Source organism: Pinus tabuliformis, chromosome 2_1 (genome assembly GCF_031772625.1).
Source record: "Pinus tabuliformis cultivar Carrire ecotype Pingquan chromosome 2_1, CPIR1, whole genome shotgun sequence".
NCBI lineage: Eukaryota > Viridiplantae > Streptophyta > Pinopsida > Pinales > Pinaceae > Pinus > Pinus tabuliformis.
In genome coordinates this window covers 40,105,331-40,128,782 of record NC_142299.1, presented here as the reverse complement: position 1 = coordinate 40,128,782, position 23,452 = coordinate 40,105,331, and the positions used below count along the sequence as shown (strand labels likewise).

Here is a 23,452-nt window from a genome sequence, read left to right as displayed (position 1 = left end):
CTTTTGTCTCACCGATCCATTCTCAGATGGTCTGCAGAGTTTTCCTTCAGCCTTACCCCAAAGTCGGATTGGATTTTGTCACTGGCATCTTAGGGGAGTTCTAGTGTTCTAGATAGAGTCTATGTAAAAGTGATTTGGGAATAATTCTAACTATTTGGTTAGGTTATTTTATTACAAATTACTTGATCTGCTAGATTATATTTGTGTCGCAGAACTGGGTAGTCTTTGAGGGTCTTTTTCAAATGGGTTTTTCCCCCTCGATATGTAAAAAATGTAAAAATCATGATGTAAAGTGTTTTGAGGGTTAGAAAAATAATTTATCCCCTCATAGGTTCTAGGTCCTAGGTAAATTTAAAATTTCCAGTGTTAAAATTCGTGGATCCTTTAAAAAATTAAATCTTAATAGGTCCAGGGACTAAGGTTTGTAAAAATTTTTGTTTTCCCACCCCGGTTTTCAGTTTCACCTTATTTCTCCCATATAGTTAAATGCCCATTCCCATATCCATACATTTAACACTAAAAAAATAAATTTTTGCTGAAAACACAAATTCTGGAAATTTTACAGAATGTTGGAAAATGCAGAAATAAAATTCAGCAGTTACAAACAACCATTAAAACACATTTAAACACAGAGATTTTTGGTCAAGGTGACCCTGGAAAACCCCCTACAACTCTTGGGGAAAACCAGTTCGAGAGCTCTTCTTTATTTCTGAAAGTTTCCTTTTTACAGTGAGAAATATTCGGCAAAAAATCAGCGAGCAAATTTACAACTTATCTATTCTCTCGTGCCTCACAGCAATCTGGAAATTACAGCAAACAGGACAACAATAAATGCGCTATACGGCCTCCTCTACTTTCGTGCCCACTTTTAGCATTAAATGCTGCTGTACGGACATCATTAAATGCACTGTACAAACTTCAATAAATGCGCTGTACGGCCTGCAATAAATGCGCTGTACGGTCCTCGTTTTGTGTGCAGAAAAATCAGCAAACTGCTCCTCGATTTTTGTGCAAACCACTCCTCGAAAATCATGCAAAAATCTGCCTTTCACTATGTGCTGAATTAGCTGTACAAATCTGCTCAACTGCTGCCTTGGAATGTGTGCCAAGCTATTGTCTCCTCCTCCCTGCTTAGAAATCTCTCTTGCTCTCCTTCTCCCAATCTGCTCATGAAAGAATGAATGATCTTTTCCTCCTTTTCCTCCCTTAATCCAACCCTAAGTGACTTTTGGGTGATCCCTAAATCCAATGGCTGAAATAGATTGGGATCTAGGGCTGAGATTAAATGCTCATTTAAATCTCACTTTCTATTTTTTAATTCACCCCACTTTAATAAAGACCCACTTAGTCGTTTATTTCCAAAGTCACTTTTCCTTTCTAATTTTTCATTGACTTTATAAAAGTCACTTTAAAATTAGACTTTAGTAACTTTATCACTTAAAGTCACTTTTAAATTAGATTTAACTTTATAAAAATTATAAAGTCACTTTAGGAGAAAAATAAAATTCTTTTGGACACTTTTCCCTAGGCCAAAGATCAAAGCCTTAGGGAACCACCTGTCCTCCGGTACCAAATTTCAACACTTCCTCTTACCGAGGAAGGTGTTCCTCACCACACCCATCTTGTTCCTGAAGTCGTCATGCTTGCCCCGTGGTAAGGCTTTGGTAAGAATATCTGTAACCTGCTCATTAGTGGAATATACTCAAGCTTCACAGCGCCCTTCTAAACACAGTCTCTGATGAAATGATATTTTATCCCAATATGCTTTGACCTGTCATGAAGTACTAGATTCTCCGTGAGTTTAATGCAACTCTGATTATCACAGTAAATCACTGAAGGTCTCAACGAATGACCAAATAAGCCAAACAACATCTTGCGAAGCCAGATGGCCTCACAACTAGCTAGACTGGCTGCCATATACTCTGCTTCCGCTGAACTCAATGCTACTGACTGCTGCTTCCGGCTGAACCATGACACTACTGCCGAACCCAACCCAAAACAACACCCTGAAGTGCTCTTCCTATCAGAAGCACAACTTGCCCAATCAAAATCAGTGTAACCTGCCAATCTCACTCCATCCCCCTGCCTGTAGTCCAGACCATAATCCACTGTCCCCTGCAAGTACCACAAAATGTGTTTTGCAGCCACCCAGTGAACCTTCCTAGGCTCACACATAAACTGACTCATCGTGTTGACTGCAAAACAAATATCTGGTCTAGTGTTGACCAAATACATCAAGGAACCAATCCGTTGCCTGTACAATGTGGGATCCACCAACTCAGAATCCGAAGCATGAAGCTTCTTCCAGTTGGTGATCATCGGTGTCGACATGGGTCTACAATCCTCCATGTGGAATCTGCCAAGGATGTCCACAATATACTTCCCCTGCCCCAGGAAGAAATGCCCCTCCTTCTGCCACACCTCCAAACCCAAAAAGTAATGCATCAAGCCGATGTCCTTCATCTCAAACTCCGCTGCAAGATCTCTCTTGCAGTGCTCTATGAGTCTCTCTGCACCTGTAATGACCAAGTCATCCACATACAGCACCAGAATGAGAGGCTCCTCACCTATCACAATAAAGTAAAGGTTCAGATCTGCCTCACTCTTTGTGAAACCCAACCCCTGCAAGTATGTATCTATCCTGGAGTACCAAGCTCTGGGAGCTTGCTTCAGGTTATAGAGGGCCTTCTTCAGTCTGCACACATGGGACTCCTTCCCATGCACCTCAAAGCCCTGTGGCTGCTCAATGTACACCTCCTCTTGTATGAAGCCATTGAGAAATGCAGTCTTCACATTCATCTGATCGATCTTCCAACCCATCTCTTCTGCTATCGATATAATGGAGTGGATCGAAGTATATCGAGCCACGGGAGCGAAGGTCTCCTCATAATCAACTCCCTCTACCTGGGAGAACCCTCTAGCCACAAACCTCGCTTTGAATTTCTCAATGCTGCCATCTGCGGCATGCTTTACCTTGTAAAGCCATCTGGAAGTATCCACGGATTTGCCCTCAGGCCTCGGCACCACCTCCCAAACATCATTCTTCATGATAGAAGAATACTCCTCCTGCATGGCCTCTCTCCAGACCTGCTGGCTAGCTGCCTCCTCATAGCTAGAAGGCTCAGAGTCAAGGATGCTGGTAACCATTGCCATATAGCTACAAAACCTCTCAGGTGGTCTACTCTCTCTGACCGGCCTCTTCGACTCAGCAACAGATGTGGCATCTCTCAAGGTGTCCTGAAGTCACTTGGGCTTCCTCTTCCCTAAGTGCACTTCTCCCATAGGAGAATGAAACTCCTCCTCCCCATCATCATCAGGAGCCTGAACTCCTGACTGTCTGTCTGTTGTTTTCCTGCCTACCCCTGAACCTGTAGAAGCTGAGGCACCGTGTGAACTGTCCATTAGTGGACTCCCTAGTGAACTGCTCTGTATGCTGCCCGGAGCACCACCCCTCTGGCTCGGCGAGCCATTGCTCACTGACGGACCTAACATCCTCATAGATGTACCTCCAGATCCTCCTGATCCCTGCCCACTGGATCCCTGCGACTGACTCAACTGCTGTTGAGGGTCTGGGTGATCTAAATACTCTAACTGCCCTGATCTCCTAAAGGCCCTGTCCTCCTCGAACTTCACATCCCGCCTAACAACTCTCCTCTGTGCAGGAATGTAAATCCGAAAGGCCTTTGAGGTCTCACTGTAGCCCACAAAGATACCCTTCTTTGCAGTGGGCTCTAGTTTGGTCGTCTTCTCCTTGGGTATGTAGGAGTATGTAATGCATCCAAATATACGAAGATGACCAATATCAGGCTTCTTCCCAGAGAAAGCCTCCTTTGGAGTCATGTGCCCCAAGGCACGATGCAGACTCCTGTTCTGCAAGTAAACAGCTGTGTTGCAGGCCTCTGCCCACAAGAACAGTGGCAACCCCTGATCATGTAACATGGCTTTGGCAGCCCCTACGATGGATCTGTTCTTCCTCTCCGTAACCCCGTTCTGCTGGGGGGTTGTAAGGAACAGTTGTAAAGTTTTGTAGATGTTCTATGCTAAGAGCAATTTCACTTTTCTCACAGCAATCATACAAGTAGATAAGCAAAATGCAGATAGAACATATAAGCAGATCTTACAGAAGACAAATCAGAAACAAGAAAAATGTATGTGTTTGTTTCGGCGGTCAACAGGATGCTTCAACCAGCAAAGTCTCCTTTGGTCAGCCAGCCCAGCATGTGTCACAACAGCCCTCCAACCAGTAGATGAGTCAACCCAAGTCAGTTCTACAAAAGTCAACGCTGTCCTGAAAAGTCAACGCAGGGGCAGCAAGCTAAAAGTCAACGCAGCAGCAAAATGGTCAACCCTTTGACCACGATTTTTGTGCCAGGTAGTACGGCCTTCAAAAATCGGACCTCCCACAAGTTTTCAGCTTGTTTGGACCAAGCGTTGACCAAAGTCAACGCTGGTCAAACTTCTGCGAAACCCTAGCAGCAGAAAAATCCTCTTCGTCCTTCCCACGTGTGGCTGAAATTCGTCCTCCAGGTAGCTCGTACTTTTAGGATGAGAGAGGAAGATGTGAGTTGTGTTGTGATCGAATTCTCTCCAACTTTTCCTGTATATATATATCCATCAATGAGAGTGTGTGACACATCTGTTGGGCATGTGAGCCTACATTACAAAACTGGCTGACCTTGCACATATAATTTATTAAGAATAATAAATTCAAAATATAAGTTCTGCTCATCGGATTAAGACTATTTTTATATGGATTTTACACCTCTCAGAAAGAGGAATCCAACAAAAATATTAGCCTCTTAATCTGAGCATCAGAACATGGAGTTTGGACCTAGTTGTCCAAATTTAACACTCCCTCTCAACTAGGGAAAACTCCATCTATTAGTGCAATTAACATCGTGAGTCATCCCGCCGAAACTTGCTTTGCTGGCTTCTTTATTTCAGAACAGAAGTGGGTCAGTCACAAAGACATCATTCCCCGACTGACATAATCAGTCCAGAGGTCCCAGACCTCACAAATCTTGATCCCAGATCAAGTGGTTGGACCATGCCATCCTAGATAGAGAGTACGGCAATCTCTGATGCGTCCATCAGTCTTTGCTAATAGTCTCTAGCTTTTCCACACCTCATTGGCCAAATGAGAGGTACTTCCCATGAGCCCTGAACTCAATGGGTAGGATGCATACGGGGCACAGATTAAATGAGTGGCGAACCAGCTCAATAATCACAAGGGTGGGGCAGAAGCATTATGAGTGCTTATAGCTCCGAGAAGCTATCCCCAAAGCCCCCCAGAGCTCCCAGAGCTCATCGTCCAACAGGACCCACATCATAGGGTCTTTCCACGACACCAAGACTCTCACGGAAGGTTAGGAACTTGACCTTCCCCAGGGGCTTAGTGAGAATATCCGCGACCTGCTCATCAGTTCCTATATGATCGAGCCTTACGGCGCCTCGCTGTACCATATCCCGGATAAAGTGGTACCTGATATCAATATGCTTGGATCGGTCGTGGAACACAGGATTCTCAGTCATACGAATCCCACTCTGATTATCACAGAGTATTACAGTGGTATCTAGCACATGTTGGAACAGCTCACTAAAGAGCTTCCTCAACCAAACTGCTTCACAACAGGCCATACTAGCAGCAATGTATTCGGCCTTCGCGGTGCTCAAAGCCACCGACTTTTGCTTCCTGCTCATCCATGAGATCGAAGCAGAACCAAGATTGAAACAGCATCCAGATGTGCTCTTACGATCCACCACACTGCCAGCCCAATCGGCATCAGTATATCCCCGGAGTATCACATTCCCGACAGTGTATCTCAGCCCATGGTTTATCGTGCCCCGAAGATATCTCAAAAGATTCTTGGCACCAACCCAGTGAAAATGATGAGGCTCAACCATCTGTTGACTCAAAGTATTCACTGCAAAACATATGTTCGGACGGGTGTTCACTAAGAACATCAAAGCTCCTATGAGTTGACGATACTCAGTAGGATTGGCCAAGATAGGCCCTGCAGCGCTGCCACTCAAATTCTTAAAGTTGAGTTCCATTGGTGTCGACACGGACTTACAGTCCACCATCCCAAATCTTTCCAGAAGCTTCACAATATACTTTCCTTGAGAAAGGAAAATCTCTCCAGGTCTCTGCCAGACCTCCAGGCCTAGGAAGTAGTGCATCAGTCCTAGGTCTTTCATCTCGAACTCAGCAGCAAGCTCCCTCTTACATTGATGAATGAGAGGGTCATCACCTGTCAGGAAGAGGTCGTCCACATACAGCACTAGAATGAGAGGCTTTCCTTCCTCAACCTTAAAGTAAAGGTTTGGATCAGCATTGCTTCGAGTGAAGCCCAGCTTCATCAAGTAACTATCCATCCTCTCATACCAAGCTCTGGGTGCTTGCTTTAACCCATAGAGGGCTTTCTTCAACCTGCAGACATAAGTGTCTCGATCTTGAACTTCAAATCCCAGAGGTTGTTCTACATACACCTCTTCCTTTATTGCACCATGCAGAAAAGCGGTCTTGACATCCATCTGATGAAGACTCCATCCTTGCGTAGCAGCAAGGGCTATGATGGATCGGATGGTGGTATATCGAGCCACAGGTGCAAATATATCGTCATAGTCAATTCCTTCCTTTTGAGAGAAGCCACGGGCAACAAATCTTGCCTTAAACTTTTCAGCACTCCCATCAGATCCATGTTTAATCTTGTAGAGCCATTTAGCGGTGACAACAGATTTGTCCTTCGGTCTCGGGACCACATCCCAGACATCATTCTTCATAATAGCCTCATATTCTTCATGCATAGCATCCTTCCAGACTTGATGCTTGATGGCTTCCTCAAAAGATCCAGGTTCAGATTGTATAATAGTACTCATGGCAGCTAGATACCCTTGGTATCTACACGGCTTCTTGCTTTCTCGGAATGTTCCCCTTGGGGCAGCATGACCCTCAGCATCTTCGAGGGTGTCCCTGAGCCATGATGGCCTCTTTCCTAGAGAAGGGGAAGGATCAATAGGGTCCATTGGCCCTTCAACATCAGGCATAGTCTCATCCTGGGGTTCTTCCAGATTTCCAGGTCTTTCTTCATGGTTTTCTTCAGATCTAGGAAGATCTACTACTTTCTTCAGGGAAGCATCTTCGTCAAAAGTGACATCATGGCTTATCTCTACTTCCCTTTGACCAGGTACATAGACTCTATATGCCTTAGAAGTCTCACTGTAGCCCACGAACATTCCTTTCTTCCCAGTAGCATCCAGCTTACTTCTCTTTTATTTCGGCACATGAAAATAGACAGGACATCCAAAAATTCTAAAATGTGAGACATCAGGTTTCTTACCAGAGAAAACCTCTTCGGGAGTTTTGGAGTCCAAAGCGGAATGAGGGCATCGGTTTTGAATGTACACAGCAGTATTTGCAGCTTCTCCCCACAGAAACTTTGGAAGACCCTGGTCAGATAGCATGGCACGGGCAGCTTCCACAATAGTCCTATTCTTGCGTTCAGCAACACCATTCTGCTCAGGAGTATATGCAGTGGTAGTCTCCCTCTTAATGCCAGCTTCTCTGCAAAAGTCTTTGAACTCATTTGACTCATATTCAGTGCCATTGTCAGTCCTCAAATTCTTGATCTTCTTTCCGGTCATATTTTCCACCAAGGCTTTGAAGGTACGGAACCACATGAAAGCCTCATCCTTCTTCTTCAAGAAGTATATCCAGGTTTTGCGAGAGAAGTCATCAGTAAATGTCATATAGTAAGAACATCCCCCCAGGGATGTTACAGGCAACATACCGGAAAGATCAGAATGGACCAGTTGCAATATCTCAGATGTCTTTGTGACACTTGAGGGGAAAGGTCCCCTTGTATGTTTTCCTTCAGCACAGCCCTTACATACACCTTTATGATTATTTCCAAAATCAGGCATCCCTGTCACCACCTTCCTTGCTTCGGGAAGAGCCTTGTAATGAAGGTGTCCAAATCTTCGGTGCCATAGTTCGGTTTGACAGATAGTATCACAAGTCATAGCTCCCAACGGACTCCCTCCAACCTGGTAGAGTGTACCAACTCTAAAACCAATTGAGATAGCTTCCTTGAAGCTCTTCTTCCACATGAGTACCTTTCCATCAGAGAAAGTTACATTGAATCCTTTGTCTTCCATGGCAGATACAGACACAAGGTTCTTCTTCAATTTGGGTACATAGAGTACATCTTGTAGATGGAGGACTTGTCCTTGAGACAAGTGGAGGGTCACAGTCCCGGTCCCTTTCACAGGATAAGTGGCATTATCCCCAAGGATAATTTCTAGATTAGTATCCCTTTCAACCATGTCAGAAAGTGCTTCCTTGAATCCGGTGATGTGTCTTGAGGCACCACTATCGATTAGCCAGACATCCATAGTGTCGGGCGGAGATGCAGCTGAGAGAGCAGATATTAGAATATACTCATTTCTTTTATCAACAACATTAGACTCCTCATACCTGGTATTTCTGGTCCTTTTAGAAGGTGGATGGTTTCCTTCAAAGTGAGCCTTCCTCTTTCCTTTGGATTTGTCATTTCTTCGATTCCCATTCCTTCGGTTGTTGTTGTTGTCGTCACTATCGGGAGAATTCTTCTGGAAGGGGCATTCTCTAGCATAGTGTCCAGTCCTATGGCAGGTGAAACATTTACCCTTCTTCTTTTGAGTCTTAGTCCTTCCTTTGTCCTTGGAACCACCAGAGTTCTTCTTTCGGGAATGAGCAACATAGGCAACATTTCTTTCATTATCAAATTCCTTCATCCTTGTTTCTTCTTGCATACATCTAGACAGAAGCTCATCAAAGTTAGGGATGGTATTATTGTTGAGAATGGTAGTTGTGAATACTTGCCATTCATATGGAAGTCCTCCAAGTGCGGTGAGAACCATCTCACGATCAGCTATTGTCTCCCCAATAGCTAGTAGATTGTTCCTGTTTTCGGTCAACTTCATAAAGAAAGTTTGAATAGACTCGTCTCGGCCCTTCTTCATATTCTTCAACTTGTTCTTGAGGAATAGCACTTGGTTCACATTGTTTATTCGGAACATAAGTATCAGTTTGTCATACATCTCCTTGGATGTGCCTAATTCAGATATGTAGGCAACCAGACTCTTATTTATGGATTCCCTGATCAGCAACTTTGCTCTGATTTCTCCCTTCTTATACTTGTGTTTAACAGCAGCAAAGGCATTTGATGGAGGTTCTTGAATCTTCCTTGTCACATGATCTAGGAGATCATGATCTTCTAATTTGAGATCTAATAACATCTTCCAGGCATGGAAGTCATCACTTCCAGTCAGCTTGTCATTCTCCCTGAATTCAAGCTTAGAGGAATCCATTTCCTTCGATGATGATTGCTATAGATAGAGTTTGTCTTCACCTCAGCTCCGATACCATGTAAAGTTTTGTAGATGTTCTATGCTAAGAGCAATTTCACTTTTCTCACAGCAATCATACAAGTAGATAAGCAAAATGCAGATAGAACATATAAGCAGATCTTACAGAAGACAAATCAGAAACAAGAAAAATGTATGTGTTTGTTTCGGCGGTCAACAGGATGCTTCAACCAGCAAAGTCTCCTTTGGTCAGCCAGCCCAGCATGTGTCACAACAACCCTCCAACCAGTAGATGAGTCAACCCAAGTCAGTTCTACAAAAGTCAATGCTGTCCTGAAAAGTCAACGCAGGGGTAGCAAGCTAAAAGTCAACGCAGCAGCAAAACGGTCAACCCTTTGACCTCGATTTTTGTGCCAGGTAGTACGGCCTTCAAAAATCGAACCTCCCACAAGTTTTCAGCTTGTTTGGACCAAGCGTTGACCAAAGTCAACGCTGGTCAAACTTCTGCGAAACCCTAGCAGCAGAAAAATCCTCTTCGTCCTTCCCACGTGTGGCTGAAATTCGTCCTCCAGGTAGCTCGTACTTTTAGGATGAGAGAGGAAGATGTGAGTTGTGTTGTGATCGAATTCTCTCCAACTTTTCCTGTATATATATATCCATCAATGAGAGTGTGTGACACATCTGTTGGGCATGTGAGCCTACATTACAAAACTGGCTGACCTTGCACATATAATTTATTAAGAATAATAAATTCAAAATATAAGTTCTGCTCATCGGATTAAGACTATTTTTATATGGATTTTACACCTCTCAGAAAGAGGAATCCAACAAAAATATTAGCCTCTTAATCTGAGCATCAGAACATGGAGTTTGGACCTAGTTGTCCAAATTTAACAACAGTGAACTCCTTCCTAATGCCTGCCTCCGCACAATAGTCAAAAAACTCTCCAAGGGTGTACTCTCCCCCATTGTCCGACCTCCGGGACTTGATCTTCCGACCTGTCTGTGTCTCCACAAGAGCTCTAAACTCCTGAAACTGCTTGAAGACCTCACTCTTGGTCTTCAAGAAATAAATCTAGGTCCTCCTGGAGTGATCATCAATGAATAAAACATAGTACTCATATCCACTCAAGGAAACATGAGACATCCGACCGCTCACATCAGAATGAATCAAATCAAGTATCCCAGTCGCTCTGCTGTCACTGCTGGGAAAAGGGGATTTGGCAAACTTGCCCATCGCACATCCTCTGCAAGTATCAAAGTGATCAGTTCTGAAATATGGCACACCTGTAGTGATCTCCCGTAAGGTCCTCAAGGCTCCATGATACATATGTCCCATCTTGCGGTGCCAAATCTCACACAGCTCAGAACTGCTAGCTCTGCTGTCGGTACTACTGCTCAATGCCACAAGGGATTGGAATGCAAACTTGTACACCTTTGCATGGCGTACACCTATCACTCTAGCTGAATCAGCTGGAGTGCCCCTGGGATACATCAACACCTGTCCTCCCCTGAACAGTACCTCATATCCTCTGTCCTCCAAAGCTGAGACGGATATGAGGTTCTTCCTCATCCCTGACACATAAAGAACGTCTGACAACTTCAAGGGAGGTTTGGACTCCCTCTGAAATGTTAGTGTCCCCACTCCGACTGCTCTGACAACTCTGTCATCACCGAGTACTACCTCAATATCAGTGCCACTCTCTGAAAGCTCTAAGAAGTACTCCCGGACTCCTGTCATGTGACGTGAAGCCCCACTGTCCACATACCAGATACCTGAAGATGCTTTGCTAATCGAGGGAAAAGCATGCTCCCTCTGAACCTGTGTGGCAGGTGATTTTGCACTAGGGGATTCATACACAGTGAACCCAAACTCTCGGTCAAAACGAATTGCAAAGTCCTCAACCGCTGCTGAAGCTGCCACGTTCTGGTTCTTCCCCTTCTTCTTCTGCTTCTCCGGACACACAACTGCATAGTGTCCCATCTTTTGACAATTCCAACACTTCACCTTGGAATAGTCCTTCTGTGTGTCACCCTGTTTACCTTTACCTTTACCTTTGCCCCCACCATTGCTTGTGGAAGCCTGCTTCTTTCCTTTTCCTTTCTTGCCTCCTGCCGACAGTGCTACATCCTCATCCTGCTCAACTGGCTTGGCTGCCCCAAGCTGACCTTTCCTGATCTCTATCTGAATGCAATCATTCCAAAACCTCTCCCATGTGGGAAGGGTCTCACGTGCACAAACCCCATCAGCAAAGTTCATCCATGAACGGGGGAGGCCATTCACTGCAATCCACACCAACTCAGTGGGTTGAATGGCCTCTCCAATTGCTGCCAACTCATCTCTCACATTAGTAATCTTTGTGAGATATCCAGCTGCACTATCATTACCAATCTTAATGTTCTTCAGCTTCTCCTTCAGGACCATTTTCCGGTTCTCATTGGTACTCTGGTAGAGATTGGAAAAGGCTGTCCACATCTCATGGGCATTTCTCTTTCCTCTCACATGCGGTATGCAATGGTTTTTGACTCTGTCTAGAATCAGCCTCTTACCCTTGTTGTTCTTTTTATTATACTCAGCCAACTGAGTAGCATTAGTAGGCACAACAACAGGGTTCTGTGTGGTATGCACCATGAATTCCTAGACTTCTGCCTCCTCAAAGATACTCTGCATTCTCTCATTCCAAACGCTGTAATTTGTATGCCCATCCAACCTATCCTCCACCCTCAATCCCAATGACATCCTGCTATCCTAAAACTGAAAAATAGCACTGCTGTAGTAAAGATAAAACTGTTGTTTGTGAAAAATCAGCTTGCTGGAATTTTTTGAATGAAAAATCAGCAGCTGTAATTTTTTCTCCTTGCTGTCCCAAACTGCACTTTAGCACTCAAGCTCTGATACCATGTAAAAATTTCTGTCTTCCCACCTCGGTTTTCAGTTTCACCTTATTTCTCCCATATAGTTAAATGCCAATTCCCATATCCATACATTTAACACTAAAAAAATAAATTTTTGCTGAAAACACAAATTCTGGAAATTTTACAGAATGCTGGAAAATGCAGAAATAAAATTCAGCAGTTACAAACAGCCATTAAAACACATTTAAACACAGAGATTTTTGGTCAAGGTGACCCTGGAAAAACCCCCTACAACTCTTGGGGAAAACCAGTTCGAGAGCTCTTCTTTATTTATGAAAATTGCCTTTTTACAGTGAGAAATATTCAGCAAAAAATCAGCAAGCAAACTTACAACTTATCTTTTTTCCCGTGCCTCACAGCAATCTGGAAATAACAACAAAACAGGATAGCAATAAATGCTGTACGGCCTTCTCGACTTTCGTCCCCACTTTCAACATTAAATGCTGCTGTATGGCCAACATTAAATGCGCTGTACGGACTGCAATAAATGCGCTGTACGACCTGCAATAAATGCGCTGTACGGTCCTTGTTTTGTGTGTAAAAAAACCAGCAAATTGCTCCTCGATTTTTGTGCAAACCACTTGGAAATCGTGCCAAAATTTGCCTTTCACTGTGTGCTGAATTAGTTGTACAAATCTGTTCAACTGCTGCCTTGGAATGTGTGCCAAGCTGTTGTCTCCTTCTCCTCCCTGCTCAGAAATCTCTCTTGCTCTCTTGCTCTCCTTCTCCCAATCTGCTCATGAAAGAATGAATGATCTTTTCCTCCTTTTCCTCCCTTAATCCAACCCTAAGTGACTTTTGGGTGATCCCTAAATCTAATGGCTGAAATAGATTGAGATCTAGGGCTGAGATTAAATGCTCATTTAAATCTCACTTTCTATTTTTTAATTCACTCCACTTTAATAAAGACCCACTTAGTCATTTATTTCCAAAGTCACTTTTCCTTTCTAATTTTTCATTGACTTTATAAAAGCCATTTTAAAATTAGACTTTAGTAACTTTATCACTTAAAGTCACTTTTAAATTAGATTTAACTTTATAAAAATTATAAAGTCACTTTAGGAGAAAAATTAAATTCTTTTGGACACTTTTCCCTAGGCCAAAGATCAAAGCCTTAGGGAACCACCTGTCTTTCGGTACCAAATTTCAACAAGGTTAATTGATTATTTTGCTAAATTTTATGCCTTGGGTCCCTGGGGTTAAGTCAAAGTCAAAATTTTGAGGAAATAAATGCAAAATTTTAATTTTTGAATTTATTAAAATGCATTTAATTGAAAAATTCGAAATTTCCTCAATATTTAAAATTTCGACGGATGAGATTAAAAGAAATTTTGATCCTCATCAACGGTCGAGATCACTTTGACAAGGATCACTCGAACTAGCCATTGGAGGATTTATCTTTAAATAGGAGGTCATTTGTCAGTCAGTATCATCTGATCTTTTGATCGTGTACTAAGCGAAAAGCTCTCTCTTGTAATCTTTTTATGAGCAATAAAGAAAGACTTTGGGGTTAAATTTCTGCTGGTGTTACTCTTCATGGAAATGTTGTAAGATGTATTATTTTCGTGCATAATTTCTTTTTTGCCATTAATAATAGCTTCTGAAGAGCGATTTGAGTACAGGTATCTTGCTCAGTCGCTGGGGTTTGAATGATAATTTAAGTTTTGAATATAATAGCAAGTATCTTTATTAAATCTGAATTTTATTATCGTTTTCTCGCTCTATGTTGATGACTGAATTGAGTTTTGCAGGAAAATCCTTGATTATTAGATCATCGGGCGTTCGGGGAAGTTCTCGGCTGAACCAGCCAACTCCCGATCCGTGTTTTCTGAAGAGCCTAGTTTGAATTTGATCCCAGGCTTATCATAAGATATATATATATATATATATTTTCAATGGGTGATTAATGAAGGGTTTTGAGCTTAGTACTTCCTTTAAAATTCAAATTTTTTTAATTTTTCTGTGCTAAATCGTTGGATCTAGTTGTTGAGAGCCTGAGATCATCAGATCTAGGAGCGGAGTCGGACTCCCACTCGACGAGGTTCACATATAGTAAGTAGCCGCCCCACGTGTTCAAAGAGGAACAAGGTACATTTTCAATCTGTAAATTCATGAATTGACCTAGCTGCTATTGAATAATTGACTTTCAGTCAGTGTTTTAATTGGTGCCAAATAAAATGCTGCGGAATATGTTGATGTCCCTTGACGTTTTGCGTAGTTAACAGACTGTCGTTTCCGTCAGTTTGTTTTTGGCCATGTCGGTGAAATGCCCTTGATTGGTATATAACACATGTATTGGTGTTGTCTGTTTGCATATGTCGCTGTTGAATAATTCACAGTTCACCCAGGGCATGTGTTGGTGCCATTTGTTTGCATATATAGCTGTTGAATAATTCACAATTCACCCATGATATGATGGTATGTGTCATGACTGCGTTTTGTTTGCATATCGGGGTTGCAGTGTAAGATGTGTATGCTCCCCAACAAAATGACAAAAGTTTAATTTTTCATTATACACGTTCATTATTATTGTAATTATTTTAAAAAATTAATATAATATTTAATATATTTAAACTTTTATATGGTTTAAAAATATTTTAATTAGAAAATTAATTAACTTATATAAGTTGAATAATATAGTAAGAATATGGAGGGAGTAATAGATCCTCTTCTTTGCTAAAGTCTTGCAAGGTGTACATACACTATCCCCTCTAGGTTTGAACTTGTGACCTTTGAAGAGGAGACACATGCTCTTAACAAGACATCTCTCTCTCTCTCTCTACATATATATATAATAGTTGAGCTTAATGTCAAAACCCATTCAAACCTTATTGAAAAATTCGAATTCGAATCGAACTTAATCATTGTTAAACTTGAATTCAAATTCGAACCGCGTGGCATAGTTCCTATCTACTCTCACATTTGTGTTGTGCTTCAAAAATGAATGAGGTGAAGGGTGCTTCGTTTTCTATGGTGGTTTGCAAAATAGTGGCAAATTGGAAACAAGCAAATATAGAAAAAGCAATTTTGATAAGACTAACTATCCTTTATGAAGCTTGGTGGGGTCAAGTAGAATATATTATGGCAATATTTAAGTCCAATGTTGAGTTTTTGTGACTTCATGTTAGTTTTTGTAGCATCGGATGTGTTCTAGCCACAAAATTTGGTGGAGAGGCTAGAATACATGAGATCTCCGAAACCCAGAAATTGTTTCTAAAAATTCCACCTAGAAGTGTCTAAATTAGATTATTAATCAATTTTTAAATATTTCCTAAGTCTAAACTTAGGGAATATGGTTAATTAATCAATATTAATTGAGATAAGGTGAGAATCATCTAGAAACTCACACGGATCGATCCAGAGATGATCCTAGCCATCGATTGTGTTTTAATCTTGGTCGTTGGTGCTCCAACAGAGGATTATAAGAGGAGGTTGATGTGGTGATGGAGAAATCACTTGAGGCACTTGAGCAGTTTGATTTCTTGGCAGATCGATTTCCAAAGTAGCAACATTCAGTTGTCGTAGAGAGCTAGCGATTGAAGTAATGAGTGAGGGGAGAGACAGTGAGGCTAGAGGAAGTATTCCAGATCCAATGAGTGCATTTGCAGAGAGGTAGAAGAGCCACAGAGAAGCTGACACAGGGGCAGTGCAACAACTTCTAGAGTCAAGTTCGATTTGCTGAGAGGGAAAGACATCTTCCATTCTAGAGGCTGGGAAGGAGACCTAGAGTGCCAGAGAAGCATTTTCCCAGCTAGCAAAAGGCATAACGACTTCATTAGAGACCAGTCAGAGGCTTGACGTCAAGCAGGTTGTGCAAAGCCTGACGTAGAGGGTTAGAGGGCCGAGTTTCTAAAGGCAAGTTGTGCCAGGGATTGCCTGTGGGGTGAGGAAATTCGTCACTAGATTTTTGCCAGTATTTTTCTCTGTAGGATTGCCAGATTTTAGCATCTAGTTGTACTCAGAATTTCTCATTGCTGCATAATAAGAAAAACCCTCATTGCTACACCGATTTTCCCAAGTTGGGTTTTTCCGGGGACATTTGTCCAAAAATAATTGTCTCATATTTTATGTATGTGTGCTAGCATTTCTCAGTTTCCAGCGCATTATTTTTCCACAATATTTTATTTGTGAAGGTTGCAGTGTTTATTTCGATATTTGTCGTAGTAGATAAATTTTTAAATTAATTAACAATTGGGAGAAATATTACCAGTTGCTGCAATAGGATTCCATTGTAGGAATATTCACACTTCGTGGTGCAGATATGCCTCTAATGGGTGATGTTCAGGAGGGCAAAATTTGTATATTAAAAAGAGTTCAACTTTTGGAAGTGAAAGACCTTGTGTTGTTCAACATTATCAAGGAAATTCTTACTGAGTGGGATATGTACAATACTCATTTCCATGCTTTGAGCCCCAAGCACTATGATAATACTTGTTTGAGTCAGTTTGATGATAATCGGGTGTCTCCAAACAAAGATAATGAGATGGCTGCTAGAATTGTAGTAATATTTGCCAAAATATGTTTGTCCGGACCAAGGGCTTATTGCTTCATAATCATGTTTACATGCTAAATAATGGTATTAATACATTTGGAAATGTCCAAACACTTGTTGATAGGGAGGCTCAATGGGGAAAATCTCTTGGTAGTCATATTATGAATTGATGCCCTTGAGTTGTAGTAATTATTAATTCGAGTTGTTGCATTGGTTGCCAATTGTTCAACTGTACAACAACTATTGATATATTCGTTCTATGAAGAGCAGGTTGGCATCAACAAAGGAAAAAGATCTTGTACATCTCCATACAAAGATTCACCTTCTCTCTTGTTTAAAGGATAGATACAAAGATGGGATTTCCAAATTGGAAGATGGGAATTGCTTATGATGGTGAGTTGGACTTACTTTGTAAGTTTGTCTGATGCTTACTAATTTGTATTTGGGAATTCTTCTAGTGAATATTTTTTTACCAGAGCATAATTAGTCAATTATGGGTGTGCTCATGCAATGGGTGAGCTTTTGTGCCCGGTTATACTTTTACCTTTGGCTCCTATCCTACTACTTTTGCTGGTGGTTCTTATCATCAACTTGAGAACTTAGATGATGTGGAGGGTGGCAAAGAGTATATGAAGAGGACTAAAATTTAGTTTTGATTAGTGTCCCGACTCTTGATATTTTGCCATATAAGTAAAAATAATTAAAGAATCTATGTTTATGTTTTGATTTTTTCTCAGTTTTTTTATTCCATAATCGTGAATGTCTATGTATTGAATGATGCAGTGAAACATGAATCTCCGACCACTCGCGATTAATCACGAGTCAAACTCTGCTCTTCCCTCAAACGATTTGATTCAGCTACGAGTGAGTCAAACTTTCGTTGACCGTGTTTGACTCATGGTCAACGCGAGTTTCACTTGCAACTCATCGATTAATTGCGATGTAGGTGATTGAGGTGATTTTCAACCCTCAACTCGATGAGCACGAGTTTTAACTTTTAGGATTCCCGCATTTTTCGTTGCGTAGTTTAGTTAGGTTAAAAATTAAAAGTCGGTCCGTAATTGACTTCACTGCTCAGGGCTACAACTCATACGTTGAGAAGGAAATAGAGGCATGGTTTCAGTTTCAATTTACTCCACATAATAAAGTCATAGTGTAATAGAGGTGTAGTGTGCAGTGTGCTCCACTGTAGCTTCAATGTGTGCTTGGTCAGAGATTTAAGTAGCAAACCATTATCGTATCATTTTAGCAGCAATCAAGAGATTTTAGTGATTGCTTTTTTACTGATTAGTATGCAGTATTTTATAAACTTTTAGAAGCAGATGCTTCTGGTTCTATGTAGTCACAGGTTAGGAGTCAAGACTCAGTACTTTGGATCATGTTTGGACTCATAACATATACAAGATACTTATTCGTTCATGATATTTTGGACATCTATTGATATTATGCATTGTTTGGACATGGCTTTATTGAATATCAATGAAAAATGTTTTTTTTTTTTTTGTTTTTTGTTTTTGTTTTTTTGTTTTTGTTTTTTGTTTTGTTTAATTCAATATGTGTATATCTTAAATTATTGAATTCACCGATTTTTCCCCGATCCAATTAAAACTCTTTGCTCCTTTGCCTCGCTGATTTATTGCCGATTCTGAGTATGGTAACATTGGAATGATGAAGCTTATATTATTGATGTTTAAATTTTAATGATAATTCTTTATGCTTTATTGCAATGAACTGAGAGTTTTAGCTGTTTTTCGCGTGCTGCGCCCTTGATACCTAAATTTGGGTCCTCTGTGGCACTCACATCCGATCCTGCACACATGCACTGTGTAACTTCGTGCTCATCCATGCTTCGAGGAATAAACATCTCAAGAGGGGAAGAAATATAACCTAACTAAATAATACATAATGATGCGAAACATACAATATTAATATAATATTAAGTCGTTGATAGGTCAAGTCATGCCCATTGGTGAAGTGATATGGTGGTGTAGGGATGATATAACTATAAGTCAAGTCATTTTAACATATCACCTCATCTTAGATAAATTTCACTATAAAATTGATTTTCAGGTTGTGTATGGAAGGTGAATTGCTTAAATCTTTAGAATTGGGAAGAAAAAATGGAAAGAGTTTTGCGGTCTTTTCTTAGTTTTATTTACAACATTATCTAGGTCATCTGTTGTTTCTGTTGAGATTCCAAATAACTAATTGGGCACATAACAAAGTAGTGATCTGAATTTCCAAGAGAGCGATTTAGTGGTTGTTAGAATTGTTCTTTGCAAATAATTATAGCAATTTTGGTTGTCTGTAGAATCATTGAGTATGCCAGCCACATTGATAGGTGTGTGTCTTTTCTTTCATGCATGCTTTATTCTGGTTTTATTGCTTGCACAACAATTTTGATGTGTTACATGTTTTCTATTTGGTTGCTTTTACGTGCATTAATTAACTTAATTTGTGGATCTGGTATAGTGTTGCTGATTGTGCTGTTCCTGTATTATTGTACAGGTCTGTCTATAGTCTACTTAGCTGGAAGAAGTCCATCAGGTGGGTTAACTGCAGGATTGTATTGTGAAGATGATATTGATGCAGTGAGGGCTTTTGCTGAAGAATCAGGCATTGTTGATCTATTTCTGACATATCCTTGTGTTACAATAGATGAAAAGAAATCAAACTCCGAAAATGTATTTTAAGTGAATAACAAGGCAGCCTAGACAAGTTTTACACTTTTACTACACTTACATGCTGGTTATACTTTTCTCGTTAGTTGTGTCATGCAATAACCATTCCTTTCTAGGATTGGAGATACTTGTTAATGGTTGTGTACCCCTTGACTGATTTTACTAATGAATGGCCACAAGGAATTCTCAATGGTGTTAACTTAGCAGAAGCATCACCAGGAATTGAGCATATATCGAGAGGCAATTCTGTGATATCAGAACTGGTTGCAGAACTCAAACCTCGGTAAGATTTTTGTAACCCCACAGAGACATAATCACAGAAGTGAATTATGGAGGCCATAGCCAATTGTAATGTTTACTTGATGAATATAATTTCAAGTCTAAAATCCTGGTTTCCAGAATTTCTTGATATAGGGGATTTTCGATATTTGTTGGGAACTCTGTTATGAATAAATATATAGGAAATGTAAAATAATGTAAATGATAATAATCATAAATAATGATTAGTTAACTAGTAATTAGGTTGAAGAGTCATGTCTAAATGAGACTTGACTCTCCATGAAGAGACACCTGCTTGGTATTTAAGCAAGCCTCTCACTCTCATTGTATCATCATTCTTATTCACACATTTAATATATAATATTTGTATCCTCATGGATACCTTTATATTCCAAGTCTTCTGGAGTAATTAATCTGAAGAAGGAACTTTGTTCGCTTCATTTGGTATCAAAGCCATGTTTGTTTGGTCACTAGGCCTTTGGCCATCAACTTGTCATCAACTGTGTTGTTGTCGTGATTTCAGCATTTCGCTACATCTTTTTATAGGTGACATCCACAAACTTCTATTTCAACTATCGTGCTTCTTTACGATAACGTTACAAGCTCTTGCTTTCAATTGTATGCTTCTGTGATGCCATCTCCTAACATGATGCATCCTATCATGCTTCTAATGATTCCTACCATGATGGTTATACTCTACAACAAAATTTTTGAAACAAAAACTTGAAAAGAACTAGGCGAGGAAGACTATCTCAATCATAGTAGAGATCTTTTTCTTCCTCGGATTTCTTTTTTTTTGCTTCTTCCACTTCTTCAGTGATATGGGCTTCTTCCCTTACTCTTTTGTTGTTGTCCTTTTTGAGCTTTAGGACAATCTCTCTTGTAATGCCCATATTCTTGACATCCATAGCATTGAACCTTTGCCATATTCTTCTTTTGTTTCTGAGGACCAAATTCCCAAAATTCCTTTTTCTCTTTGCCATAGCAACATATGCTTGAGTTTGCTCATTTGATCCTACATCAGATTTTTCCTTCAACCTAGTTTCTTCAATTTTGCATAGTGACCATAGATCTTTGAATGGAGTAGCTTCCTTCTTCCCATAAATGCTTGATGTAAAGTTACCCCATTCCTCTGGTAGTGCATTCAGTACTATGGTAGTCATCTCTTTGTCATACATTATTTCTCCCAGATCTTGTAGTTGGTCCCTTATTTAAGATATCCTCATAAAGTATTAGGCTATTCCTTCTTCTTTTGATATCTTCATCTTGTAGAGTTCTTGTCTTAATGAGATTACTTCTCCTGCAGTGCTTACGAAAACAACTCTACAAGTTTGTCATATATTTCTTTTGATGTTTCAAGTTTAGATACATAGGGAATGAGGGGATCCTTGATGGATTCTATGAGAATCCTTTGAGCCCTTACTTCCCCTTTCATATACCTTGCAAGTGCTTGAGCATCTTCCTTTGGAGGTTTGGTGATTGAGCCCTTAACATGATCCATGACCTCATTTTCTATGAGGTTTAGATCTATCCTTTTCTTCCATGCAAAAAAATTTGAAGCCCCAAACAGTTTGTCGCTTTCCTTGCAAAAAGACATTTTAACAGATTCAGATGTAGACATAGATATACTTACTTGTGAATATCCTCCTTCAACCCGCTGCGTTCTCGATTTTGATGATGATATAGGTAATAGAAAACTTCTCCTTGATGAAGATGGTTTTCTTCAAAAGTGATCCTTGACTCCAAAGAGAGGGAGATCACCTTAGATTGTTTGATGATGATGACAATGTTCTTGATCTTGCTTCCCTTGGATGAGTAGACTTCGAGATGCTTCGATCTTTTTATTTGAGTATAGATAAGATTCTTTTGAGGTCTCCTTCCTTGTGATGATGTGATGAGCAAGGATCCCAAGAATGCTTCTAGTGTAGACTTCTCCTTTGATCGATCTAGGGTTTTGATACTTTTCTTCTAGATGATGATGTAGCGTTTGACTTCAAAATGCCTTGGAGATGAGAGGATCTTCTTGATTCTTTGATGCCCTTGATATCCTTCTAGAAGCTTGATCTTTGAGAGCTTGAGTGTCCCTTGTTGAGCTGCCCTTCCTTGAGTTGTTACCTTAGCTCCGCTACCATGTTGAGAAATCTAGGGGCAGTAATATAAATGATTTCTCTAGTAATGATAATTGTTTGTGATGTAATTTTACTTTACTTGATTAGCTTCTTTCTTCTTCTTGATTATATTAATGCTTTCTATCATCTAACAACTACCAAATCATAAATAATCATCAGACAAAGGACACAAAATTTGGGCGATCAGCTAGGGCCAAAATCTCTCCAACTTGAGAGGAAAACCCAAATAAATTCTTCTTCTTATATAATCTCCAATTGATGAATTCCAAGACCTAGATTCTTGACCTAACAACCTCTTTAAGACCAAGTCAAACCTTGCTTTAAGTCACAACAAGTTCTTCTTGATGCTACTGTAATTTCTTCCTTCTTCTTTAGCCCTCGGTCTTGCAATCCTTGCCTGAAATATTCCACTTTCTTGCAACTCTCGACCTCCTGAAATTGATTGTAGTTCTGCACATGTGAAAGAATTAGGGAAACATTAGCCCTATTCCTTCTTCGCTTGGCTTGTGCTAGAATATTTGTGACTTCGGCTTGCAAGATAGATTATTTCCTTGTTATGTTTTTGTTGGGAATCACGACTTCCGTTAGACAAAAACTCGCAGGTGTTAGTCAACGATCGCATCGCCAAAGATAAGGATCCACGAGAGGTGGTTAGTCCATGTCGCTAAACACATGGGGAGTGTTGATTTATCCAATGTCCAACAATTTCCCCTCCAACGTGAGCCGGGTGTGTATCGAACTTGTGACCTACGCTCTGATACCATTTGTTGGGAATCACGATTGCCGTTAGACCAAAACCCGCAGGTGTTAGTCAACGATCGCATCGCCAGAGATAAGGATCCACGAGAGGTGGTTAGTCCATGTCGCGAAACACACAGGGATCGTTGGTTTATCCAATGTCCAACAGTTTCGACCTCCTTGAGATGAATGTTCCTTGGATTTGCTACAGTAGGACAACCCCCATTCTCCTTGCATGTGTGAACATAATTAGAATAAAACCATTCAAAATTACTTCGCTCTTCCTTCTTCTTTGTCTTCTACTTCTTTGCTTGATGAGAGACCTCTTCTATTGTCTTTGTGCTTGAATTCCTTGTTGTGATAATTGTGTGTCTTAGAATGAAGTCGAGTTCTCCTTTATATAGTGATCTACCCATGTAAATAAGCTGACTTGACTGGATCCTAGGCCGACATGTCATCTTAGTCTAGGCTCATTGCTCTATTTTAAGGCCGACTTGCTAGAATAGCTTGAGCTTGGTCTTGGAGGGTTTTTTGACTCTTACAATGACTCAAATACATATGTAACATGCCCAAGAAGGGTCTTTCATACATGGCATTAACTCAATTGACTTCATGACTTAATAACTCACAATGGGAGCTTCATCTATAAAATAAAATCTTTTGAGCATGAAACCCATGTCTCAAGCATAAAATAATTTTATTTTTCTTCTTTAGATTAATTACATAAAATCATGATTACACATGTCATTATGAAGACCAAACCTAGTTACATATTTCAAGAATAAGCATGTGGTATGGGATGTATGGTATTGAGGGCTCGTGGTATTACAAATGGTATTACCCATGGTATTGTTTGTATGAAGCCTATA

The 23,452-nt window shown here is 40.5% G+C and overlaps 1 protein-coding gene across 2 annotated transcripts in view; it reads left to right on the top strand.

Moving 5' to 3' along the window:
- The window catches only part of LOC149198665 (zinc finger CCCH domain-containing protein 64-like), a 215,252-nt gene that overhangs the window by 63,194 nt on the left and 128,606 nt on the right, over positions 1-23,452 (top strand). For both annotated transcript variants that reach the window (XM_089402109.1, XM_089402108.1), the window contains exons 3-4: positions 19,265-19,394; positions 19,601-19,720. In XM_089402109.1, coding sequence (XP_089258235.1) covers positions 19,265-19,394; positions 19,601-19,720 — 250 coding nt within the window. The remainder of the gene's footprint in view (positions 1-19,264; positions 19,395-19,600; positions 19,721-23,452) is intronic.